Raw genomic sequence first — 12,468 nt, forward strand, 5'->3', positions numbered from 1 at the left:
ACCCTTGCGCCATGGTGCAAGGGTGTCTGTATTGTAGGGGCGATTGTTTTTGTGCAGGAGCGAGATGCTGTTTCCCCTTTCTATGTGTACTGCAGAATGGAGCACACATAGAAAAAGGAAAAACGAGGGGAAATAAAGGTATTTCTCCTCGTTGAGCCTACCTTACGCCTCCCCTAGGGAGCCATAGGGATCTGATGCATTCAAAGGTTTATGAAACCTTATAAATCTGGGAGTGTATCAGGCTCTATGGACGTTGCGTGGAAACACCCACAGCAACACCCATGGAAAGCCCTTTTTACGCAGAGTAATACGTGAAAGGGGGACCTATTTACAAGGCCATGAAAAGCCACACAGGGTGGCTTTACATGGCTTTGTAAATATGGGCCAGCACACTTTGTCACCTGTGCGTCAACAAAAAGGTACGCATTGGCGGCGCAATGGGCTTGTAAATAAGTCCCAACAAGTTTTGCACTGGAAAGTAAATTAGGAAAAAACATTTTGTGCTGGTTAGAGTCACTTTTATGATGCAAACCCAGTGCAAAATGTTTTAAATTTACCCCTTTCTGTTTTCGCTAGATGCAATAAGCACTAATTTCGCGGTACCCACTATGAGGACTATGATAAAAAAACAATTATCGTAGTCTTTACTGAGTGTGATAATTATCAACTTTGACAAGTTGTTGAGGAATAAAATGTGGATTTAGGTGCTTACAACAGCAAATTTCCCCAGAGTAAAAATCTGAACATTTGACCTATATTTAGCACAAAATTCATAATTCCGATGGCTTTACCACACATTTCGGAATCTATTGGCTCAGTCATTATAAAAACGAAGTCTTAAAATAAATGTAATCCAGGGAAACAGAAAACGTGGCTCCTGGTGCCACTGGCATGACCCCAAAAGTGTGTGTGTGTAAGGGGGGGGAGAGATGGCCATATTGCCCTCAGCCTTTGTGTCAGCCCTGTCCAGGAGGTCCTACTGCAATCCTGTCTTCGACCCTATAAACGCTTTCTTGAAAGACATCTGTCACAGTGTGCTCAAGTTACAAAGGGAATCATTGACATTTCCTGGAACCTTGTTAGCGCCTTTCTTAATTGGTTCTTTTTTAATGAAAGGTCCATGACAGACTAAGAATCTCAGCTGCCCACCGTTTGCTGTTGAGCTAGTGTTGTCAAATAGTGCTGTAATCCCTTTAATGAGAATTGGAACGTTTGCCGGTCCTTTGACTCGATGGAGTCAATTTTAGTACTTGCAAATAATTTCACAAGTATATGGAATCCATTGCTGCTTGGATGGCCCTCAACACTCTTAACCCCTTCGCCGTGGTGCAAATTCCACCACAGTGCGAGGGGGGCGGGGTTCGGCGTGGCGCTCCTGTACTCAGGACGGCTCCCGGCCGTCATAAATCATGGTGGGTGTGTGCTCATGACAGCAGGGAGCCGTCCGAACTCCTCCCACTGATTAATTCTCACAGGGGGGTCATTAACACCGCGTGGGCGGAGGGGCAACGTTGGGACAGCTCCCGGCCATCATGAGCACAAGCCTACTGTGACTCATGACGGCCGGGAGCTGTCATGAGCACTCAAGGAGTTCAACTTAAGCGCCTTCTTATGCCTGGCCTGAGAGATTCCTGTCACCTAGACATGCAACCTGGGCTATATCTTTCACTCCTATCCCACCTTGGACCATCAGGTCAATACATTTGTTGCTATCTCTTTTGCGCTCCTAAATCTTTCCAAAATATGATTCTTTTTCTTCCCTCTAGCCACCTTAAGGAGGCTGTTTAAGCTTCAATCGCTTCACGCCTTTAAAAAAAAGTCCTTATATCACCATAGCGTTTGCAACTCTCGGGCCGCTCTATCTATACACCTCGCAGTCCAATGTATTCGCTCTTGGCCCCCTCCACTCCATCTGGCCAAGGGGCCTCTACTTAGGGTGGTACCTTGGTGTAATCATAGGATACGACATTCATTCAATCCAGGCCTTTTCGCTAAGACCCACTCCATCTGGAGAAGTCGGCGTATAACCCAACTGCACTTCCTGTTTTACATTCCAGATCCGACTGCCATCACTTCACGTCTTGACTACAGCAATGCTGATCATCTATGAATGCACTAAAGCCTCTCACGCTACCTTCAAATCCCTTAGGATGGTGTGGCTGGGGGGATCCTGATATTAAAATGTGTTCTAGCTCTTCTCATCTTAGGAAGTTCTAAATCTTTCCTAGCCGCAAGTGAATTGTGCTTAAATTACTTTGTATTTCTCACAAACCTCTCTACTTAGTCTTTCTCCTTTTTTTTTGCAGTTTTATATAGCGCGGACTCAACACAAAGGTATTGGAGCATTTTACATGAGCACCAGTGATATTACACAAGGACACATTCATTTTTTGGTAAGCACAGGTAGATTATGTGATTTGGCAAACACAAGTAGATGATGGACGGAGCGCTAAGACTTTTCAGACACTCACCCCCAGTCACAGATCTGGGTTGATTCCATCATTGTTCTTTAGCTCATTTGCCCCCTCAGTTCAGACACAGATATATGCAAATCAGTCTTGACCCTGTGCCTCATGGGAACAGTCCAGCCCGAACTGCCCATCCTGGTGCTCCCTGGACCAGAAACAAGTATCATAGGACTGGTTCCAGGGTATTACCCCTCATGGTTCCTTTCAAGAGGGATTGTTCCAATAGATCTGTTGCAATATCTCTTGGCCACACTAAGGGTACTCTGGGCATTCAAGCCATTGTTGGAGTGGACTGCGCTTTCAGTTCGTGCTGTGAGCCATGCTTTGAATTAGTCACCTACCTTTGAGATCTCCTGTGAAGCTCTTTGCAGGAAATGGGAGGTTGGTTCTGAAAAACAAAAAAAGCTAATGACCTCCACACCTTGGGAGTTTGCTCTTAGGATGTGGAGGTCATGTGTTTTTTTTCCTGTCCCTCACTGCCAGGTTTTTCCTCGTGGTGACAGACAAAAAAAGACATTACACCATCCACTGTAAGGCAGTGTAATGTCGTTCCTCTCATGGTACCTACTTTATCAGAGTGTCAGAGAAAGTATTCAGTGGACAGAGCCAATAGAGGCTCTATCAACAGAATACTTAAGGTCCACCCATCTCTAATTAAGGTGACACCCCAAGGGTTTGAGTACTGGGGCGCCTGTGCATTTTCGAAGGGGAAACATCCTTTATGACGCAACTTTTACCACGCAGTGCCTTTACAACGCAGGTTTTTCAACGCAAGTCATTACAAAGAATTGCGCTGGGGGGCGCTCTAGGATAGGTAATAGTTTAATTTACTATCCAACACCTTCCCTACTATCCACGGGGATTGGAGTTGGAATAGTAAATTAAACTATTCACTATCCAGCACCCCCCAACGCAAGTCATTGTAACGACTTGCGTTGAAAAATCTGCGTTGTAAAGGCATGCGTAGTAAAAGCATGCGTTGTAACAACGTACATCCTTTTCGAAGGAGTACCTGTCCACCAAACTGTAAATCAGGCCAATTGTGCTGGAAAGGAGTGTAAGTCAATACGGACTTGTGAAAAATTCTATTCTGCAAATTCACAGTAAAAACAGTTACATTTTTGAAGATTGAGTTTGCAACAAAAATGTGTTCCATTTCCTGGGAGCAGCCTGGTAATGGACCATACATACCTTCCTGGAAAATACTTTATGCTCCTTATTCTAACCCAGTAGGAAATTAGAGCATGATTTAAAGATAGGTAATATGTCAAATCTGCCTACTCTTGCAGAAAGAACTACCACTTCCCTGCTATCATGCAATGGTGCTCACTTTTCTGGCAATAATGTCCTCTGAGAAAGGAATTAGTGCATCCAATGGGAACTTGTGGTCAGAAAACCCAATCAGACTATCATATGTTTTTGCAACTAAGATGATATCAATCCCCATTCCAACACTGCATTTTTATCTGATGTGTACAAGTTCACTTACTCGTCAGTAAAGATTTCCATGAACTTCCCAAACCTGCTGGAATTATCATTCCTCACTGTTTTGGCATTTCCAAAGGATTCCAGCAGAGGAGTCGCTTCCAGAATCTAAACAATTAAACATAAAAGAAGAAGGCTAAAGGTAAGTTCACAGTGCGAAATGCATTAACATGTTAGATTTGGCTACCAAGCTCTACAATCCACAATGCTTCTGGCACCAAAACTGCAAAAAGGTCAGAGCAGCCCCAGAATTATACCCGCCACATTAAACAGGATCAAAATTGAATAATAGTGAGCCCAGCCCAGAGTGTCCATGTGATACTATGTCGGACAGATTTCTCTTACATCAAAGCATCCAGTCTCCACGATCAAATATATCTGAGTCCAATAAGGTATGAGTGTGCTATTAAGGGCTGTTAGTTAATCAGTCCCAAGTAGCATCGGTAGCCATTCCATGGCAAATCAATGCAATCTAAAGTGTAATTTTTAAAGCTACCTCCCAAAAAACGTATCCCCATCCAAAGAGTCCATATCAAGACTGCCTACAGGAAATCAATCTATAGCCACAAAGTCCACGAGTAAACAAATGATTAAACACATCATATTCTGAAATGGTGACAATGAAACAATCTTATATAAAATGCCTGTCATAGGGTTTATGTCACAATATTATGTAGAAAAATATAGTGCTACAAAAATATCATAGTCAGAATATTGACTATCAAGAAACTAAGTATTTACTCATAAGTATAGATTTACTATTTACTCCACATGCATACATAGCTATAGCTATATATATATATATATATATATATATATATATATATATATATATATATATATATATATCTTGCTCCTCGTCCTTTTGTCCTTAAACAAAGACACAGCACTCACGGGGGGGAAGTCATAGATTTTATTTCAGACTTCCAAACGCACCAGACGCGTTTCGGCTTGTGCCTTCCTCTGTGGTACAGGGGTATAGCGGACATAGCCATTTTTTATATACATCCACATGTGATCAGTTTCAAAATAAACATAAACATTAAAAAAGGACAATTCACCTTTAGTTACACATAATGTGTAGGCGCCATCTTGTAATGGTGTGAATACATTAATCACATAGCCACAGCCTCTGTCGCTGTCACTTATTCCTCGTTATACCGCCCTGGATGGGCTTGCGCCTTTTATCAATCACGCCCTGTATGGGCTAGTGTATACCATTGTCCTTAATTTCTCAAAAAACGTGCATTCCCAAATCATAAATACCAATAATACATACAAAATATCAATTACTTAAATTCATAGTTTCCTCAAATTTCATTTTCCATTATTAACTCAGCAAAGCAATATTATATCAGCAATTCTTTTCTCATTTACTCTTGGACTACATCCCAACCTTTTTGATTTACAGAATGTTTATCCTAGGCTAAAGAGCCCTTTAACCTAGGTGTATTGCTAGTTCCTCATGACTATTCAACCCATTCGGCGCCTTGGTACAGAGATCTATTATATACCTAGATTCCAACCTGCGTACTTTACTTACTCTATCACCTCCTCTCACGCTCATGGGAACTTGGTCTAATGCAAAGTAAGAAATCAATTCATTGTTACTACCATGCACTTTCTGATAGTGTCGTGCCACTGGATAATTCGCATCCCCCTTATTGATGGCCCTTAGATGCTCTAAAATGCGAATTTTAGTTTGGTGGATGGTGCTGCCTATGTATCTGAGCCCGCATGGGCAGGTTAAACAGTAAACTGTGTACGGTGTCGTGCAGGTTAGGAACTTCCTTATTTTCATTTCTTTTTCCCCTACCCTATATGTTAGTGTCTTCTTACTGTTCCTACACGCTTTGCACCTCCCACATGGGAAAAAGCCCGGGGGATGATCTCCAAAGGGTTTTACAACTGGTTTCACTGAATGGCTCCTTGTCAGTGTGTCCTTCAGAGCTCTCGCCCTTCTGTATGTTATCATAGGGCGTGGTGGTAAATCTCCTCCTATCACTGGATCCGTTCTAAGAAGATTCCAGTTTTTTCTCATAATACCCCTAAGTCTGTCTGCCCCTTTTGAGTAAGTTGTTATCATTCTGAGTGTATTGGCACCCCTCTCCTTGCCTGCGTTTTTCTCCTTCAGTAGATCTTTTCTGTCAATTTTCTGCACTTTATTTAAGGCCTCTTCTAGATTTTGCTTACTATAGCCTCTAGCCTTAAATCTGGCTACGCTGGCATGTGCGCTGTCTAGGAAATCTTCCTCTTTGGTGCAGTTTCTTTTAATCCTTAGTAATTCCCCGTAGGGAATACTATGGATTAATCTAGGGGGATGACTGCTCGTGGAGTGTAAAACTGAGTTCCCCGCCGTGCTTTTCCGATACAGTCTGGTGGCAATTTTCCCATCCCTCACCATTACTTCCAAATCTAGATAGTTTACTTTAGTGCAGCTGATTTCTGCTGAAAATTTTAGATTGAATTCATTTGCATTTAACTTTTCTACATAGTTGTATGCTGTGTCCATTGATCCCCTCCAAATGAGGAAGAGATCATCAATATACCTATACCAGGCTACGATGTTCTGTGTCCATTCCCCATTTCTCTGAGCCCAGGCTACATGCTCCTCCCACCATCCCACAAAAAGATTTGCAAAACTAGGGGAGTAACATGTGCCCATAGCTACTCCAGTTAATTGCTGGTAATGTTGGTCTTCATATAGGAACATGTTATTTTTCAGACTGAATGTTAATAGTTCTAATAGCATTTTGTTATGTTCAGTGAACTTAGCTGATCTAGTTACCAAGAAACTTTCAATGGCTACTAGGCCATCTGTGTGGTCTATATTTGTGTACAAGCTAGCTATGTCCATAACTATCATGCAGTCACCCTCTTTCCACACTACATTTTCTATATGTGTTAGAAAGTCCTTGGTATCTTTTATATAGCTACGTAAAGTCTTCACAAAATCAGTAAGGAAATAGTCAATATAAACTGACAAGTGTTCCAAAAGACTTCCTTGTGCACTCACGATTGGTCGTCCTGGGGGTGCTTTGCTATCCTTATGGACTTTTGGTAAGTGGTAGAAACTCGGCGTTACCGGATTCATGCATCGCAAATATAGATATTCCTCAGTTGCCAATTGCCCTTTGTCATACCATTCTCGTAGCAATTGGTGGCAATCCGTTATACTTTTCAAATAGGTCTCCTTGCCAATCTTTTTGTAGCAGTTTCCATCCGCCAGTTGTCTCTTCGCTTCCTTATCGTATGCCTCATAGGTTTGCAAAACAATATTTCCCCCTTTATCCGAAGGTTTTACGATTATGTTTACATTTTCTTCGATGTTTTTTACTGCTTCCCAATATTCCAATGTTAGGTTATTCGCTTTCCTATCAATTCTGTACCCATCTTTCTTCCGCCATTTTAACAACTCCTTTGTTACCGTGTCTACAAACACGTCTATGTTGTCATTCGGCATCTGTGGTACAAAAGTTGACGATGGTCTAAATGGGCTGTTCCCTCCTTCTTGTTCTATCCCCGCGTATTCTGGAATATCACCTTTTTCCTGACCCGCACTTTCTGCTGCCAGCATATTTAAGTCCTGGAGGGCTGCCAAGTCTTTTACTTGCATAATATCCATCACATTCGGCACTCTTGTATTTGTGCTCCTGCCTGTTTTTTTGGGGTGTAATTTGTAAAACTTATGTAATTTTAATTTTCGTGAGAATTTAAACAGATCTATTTTTGTCTGCACATATTCCAGTTTTTTGTCTGGACAGAAGGATAGTCCCAACTTCAGCACATGCTCCTCTTCTTTTGTTAGTATTCTCGGAGTTAAATTAATTATCGTGAGATTATCTTCTGGGCACTCCTCATCTCTTAGCGCCGTTTGTTGTATTTTTTGCTGCGACTCCGGGTCAATGGTGGCGAGACATTGCCTTTTGCGCCACTCACCCCCTCTCCGCGTTGGTCGTTTCTTTGTTGTTCTGGGGGTTTGCTCCTCCCTCCTTTTTGTCTTGTTTGTCTCAGGATTTCGAACTCCTCGTGAAAAGGAAGTTTGTGCCTTTGTTGGGCCCCCGTTGCATTCGTTCTGCTTTTGGCTTGTTCATTATCAGATAGCTCTGATTCCGTCGTGTCTTCATGTGTGCTACTTGGGGTATTTCCTTTGTTCGCCAAGGCTCGTATTGGGGCATCATATCTCTTGGCAAACGTTAGAACTCTTCCCATTTCGTAATCTCGTTCGTCTCGTTCATACTTCTCCTGCTTCCTCTGTCTGATCTTGTCTTCATATATTTTCAGTCTTTTTTCCATAGCCTGTCGGTATTCATCTTGTTTGCTTTTATCATCGTTTGCCGAAATTTCCTTTTCTACTTCAGCAATATCCTTGCGTGCCTTCTCATGATCGCTCCATGCGAATTTAATCAAGATTTTTAGCATCCCTTGGCACGAGACTGCTTATGAAAACCCCGACCCCTTACTATTAACAGAATGGTCAGAGTTCACTGCAGTCTCGTGCCAAGGGATGCTAAAAATCTTGATTAAATTCGCATGGAGCGATCATGAGAAGGCACGCAAGGATATTGCTGAAGTAGAAAAGGAAATTTCGGCAAACGATGATAAAAGCAAACAAGATGAATACCGACAGGCTATGGAAAAAAGACTGAAAATATATGAAGACAAGATCAGACAGAGGAAGCAGGAGAAGTATGAACGAGACGAACGAGATTACGAAATGGGAAGAGTTCTAACGTTTGCCAAGAGATATGATGCCCCAATACGAGCCTTGGCGAACAAAGGAAATACCCCAAGTAGCACACATGAAGACACGACGGAATCAGAGCTATCTGATAATGAACAAGCCAAAAGCAGAACGAATGCAACGGGGGCCCAACAAAGGCACAAACTTCCTTTTCACGAGGAGTTCGAAATCCTGAGACAAACAAGACAAAAAGGAGGGAGGAGCAAACCCCCAGAACAACAAAGAAACGACCAACGCGGAGAGGGGGTGAGTGGCGCAAAAGGCAATGTCTCGCCACCATTGACCCGGAGTCGCAGCAAAAAATACAACAAACGGCGCTAAGAGATGAGGAGTGCCCAGAAGATAATCTCACGATAATTAATTTAACTCCGAGAATACTAACAAAAGAAGAGGAGCATGTGCTGAAGTTGGGACTATCCTTCTGTCCAGACAAAAAACTGGAATATGTGCAGACAAAAATAGATCTGTTTAAATTCTCACGAAAATTAAAATTACATAAATTTTACAAATTACACCCCAAAAAAACAGGCAGGAGCACAAATACAAGAGTGCCGAATGTGATGGATATTATGCAAGTAAAAGACTTGGCAGCCCTCCAGGACTTAAATATGCTGGCAGCAGAAAGTGCGGGTCAGGAAAAAGGTGATATTCCAGAATACGCGGGGATAGAACAAGAAGGAGGGAACAGCCCATTTAGACCATCGTCAACTTTTGTACCACAGATGCCGAATGACAACATAGACGTGTTTGTAGACACGGTAACAAAGGAGTTGTTAAAATGGCGGAAGAAAGATGGGTACAGAATTGATAGGAAAGCGAATAACCTAACATTGGAATATTGGGAAGCAGTAAAAAACATCGAAGAAAATGTAAACATAATCGTAAAACCTTCGGATAAAGGGGGAAATATTGTTTTGCAAACCTATGAGGCATACGATAAGGAAGCGAAGAGACAACTGGCGGATGGAAACTGCTACAAAAAGATTGGCAAGGAGACCTATTTGAAAAGTATAACGGATTGCCACCAATTGCTACGAGAATGGTATGACAAAGGGCAATTGGCAACTGAGGAATATCTATATTTGCGATGCATGAATCCGGTAACGCCGAGTTTCTACCACTTACCAAAAGTCCATAAGGATAGCAAAGCACCCCCAGGACGACCAATCGTGAGTGCACAAGGAAGTCTTTTGGAACACTTGTCAGTTTATATTGACTATTTCCTTACTGATTTTGTGAAGACTTTACGTAGCTATATAAAAGATACCAAGGACTTTCTAACACATATAGAAAATGTAGTGTGGAAAGAGGGTGACTGCATGATAGTTATGGACATAGCTAGCTTGTACACAAATATAGACCACACAGATGGCCTAGTAGCCATTGAAAGTTTCTTGGTAACTAGATCAGCTAAGTTCACTGAACATAACAAAATGCTATTAGAACTATTAACATTCAGTCTGAAAAATAACATGTTCCTATATGAAGACCAACATTACCAGCAATTAACTGGAGTAGCTATGGGCACATGTTACTCCCCTAGTTTTGCAAATCTTTTTGTGGGATGGTGGGAGGAGCATGTAGCCTGGGCTCAGAGAAATGGGGAATGGACACAGAACATCGTAGCCTGGTATAGGTATATTGATGATCTCTTCCTCATTTGGAGGGGATCAATGGACACAGCATACAACTATGTAGAAAAGTTAAATGCAAATGAATTCAATCTAAAATTTTCAGCAGAAATCAGCTGCACTAAAGTAAACTATCTAGATTTGGAAGTAATGGTGAGGGATGGGAAAATTGCCACCAGACTGTATTGGAAAAGCACGGCGGGGAACTCAGTTTTACACTCCACGAGCAGTCATCCCCCTAGATTAATCCATAGTATTCCCTACGGGGAATTACTAAGGATTAAAAGAAACTGCACCAAAGAGGAAGATTTCCTAGACAGCGCACATGCCAGCGTAGCCAGATTTAAGGCTAGAGGCTATAGTAAGCAAAATCTAGAAGAGGCCTTAAATAAAGTGCAGAAAATTGACAGAAAAGATCTACTGAAGGAGAAAAACGCAGGCAAGGAGAGGGGTGCCAATACACTCAGAATGATAACAACTTACTCAAAAGGGGCAGACAGACTTAGGGGTATTATGAGAAAAAACTGGAATCTTCTTAGAACGGATCCAGTGATAGGAGGAGATTTACCACCACGCCCTATGATAACATACAGAAGGGCGAGAGCTCTGAAGGACACACTGACAAGGAGCCATTCAGTGAAACCAGTTGTAAAACCCTTTGGAGATCATCCCCCGGGCTTTTTCCCATGTGGGAGGTGCAAAGCGTGTAGGAACAGTAAGAAGACACTAACATATAGGGTAGGGGAAAAAGAAATGAAAATAAGGAAGTTCCTAACCTGCACGACACCGTACACAGTTTACTGTTTAACCTGCCCATGCGGGCTCAGATACATAGGCAGCACCATCCACCAAACTAAAATTCGCATTTTAGAGCATCTAAGGGCCATCAATAAGGGGGATGCGAATTATCCAGTGGCACGACACTATCAGAAAGTGCATGGTAGTAACAATGAATTGATTTCTTACTTTGCATTAGACCAAGTTCCCATGAGCGTGAGAGGAGGTGATAGAGTAAGTAAAGTACGCAGGTTGGAATCTAGGTATATAATAGATCTCTGTACCAAGGCGCCGAATGGGTTGAATAGTCATGAGGAACTAGCAATACACCTAGGTTAAAGGGCTCTTTAGCCTAGGATAAACATTCTGTAAATCAAAAAGGTTGGGATGTAGTCCAAGAGTAAATGAGAAAAGAATTGCTGATATAATATTGCTTTGCTGAGTTAATAATGGAAAATGAAATTTGAGGAAACTATGAATTTAAGTAATTGATATTTTGTATGTATTATTGGTATTTATGATTTGGGAATGCACGTTTTTTGAGAAATTAAGGACAATGGTATACACTAGCCCATACAGGGCGTGATTGATAAAAGGCGCAAGCCCATCCAGGGCGGTATAACGAGGAATAAGTGACAGCGACAGAGGCTGTGGCTATGTGATTAATGTATTCACACCATTACAAGATGGCGCCTACACATTATGTGTAACTAAAGGTGAATTGTCCTTTTTTAATGTTTATGTTTATTTTGAAACTGATCACATGTGGATGTATATAAAAAATGGCTATGGCCGCTATACCCCTGTACCACAGAGGAAGGCACAAGCCGAAACGCGTCTGGTGCGTTTGGAAGTCTGAAATAAAATCTATGACTTCCCCCCCGTGAGTGCTGTGTCTTTGTTTAAGGACAAAAGGACGAGGAGCAAGATATTTGGCGGCGGCACTTTCCGCAAAACAGCACCCGTGTATTGAGTGCGTGAACGAAGTGCAGCAGGAGCTAACACATATATATATATATATATATATATATACATATACACACACACTAGAAAAACAGAGACGTTAAAGTTAGGCTGACATTTCACTAGTGCAAAACCACAAAAAATTCAGGAGTTACAGTTAGCTGAGCTAACTATAACTTACGCCCCTTGCACTGCTTATGACCTCACATATTACATCAATTACATCACTCATGACATGGTCAGTGATATCACTGATGACATCTCAAATGACATCACCGATGACATCATCCAGTGACTATTACTGTTTTTAAACAATGTATGATTGGTAAATATATATACACCAAGGTGTATTGGTGAGTCAGTGAGTGTATGAGTGCCTGTATGAATGATTTAGTGGTTG

At 41.8% G+C, this 12,468-nt stretch overlaps 1 protein-coding gene across 1 annotated transcript in view; it reads right to left on the reverse strand.

Annotated features, from left to right (window-relative positions):
* MYO15A (myosin XVA) overlaps positions 1 to 12,468 on the reverse strand; it is a 1,426,381-nt gene that overhangs the window by 1,286,460 nt on the left and 127,453 nt on the right. The window contains exon 7 of the mRNA XM_078662701.1: positions 3,958 to 4,061. Within this exon, the coding sequence (XP_078518827.1) occupies positions 3,958 to 4,061 (104 nt within the window). The remainder of the gene's footprint in view (positions 1 to 3,957; positions 4,062 to 12,468) is intronic.

Source organism: Lissotriton helveticus, chromosome 10 (genome assembly GCF_964261635.1).
Source record: "Lissotriton helveticus chromosome 10, aLisHel1.1, whole genome shotgun sequence".
NCBI lineage: Eukaryota > Metazoa > Chordata > Amphibia > Caudata > Salamandridae > Lissotriton > Lissotriton helveticus.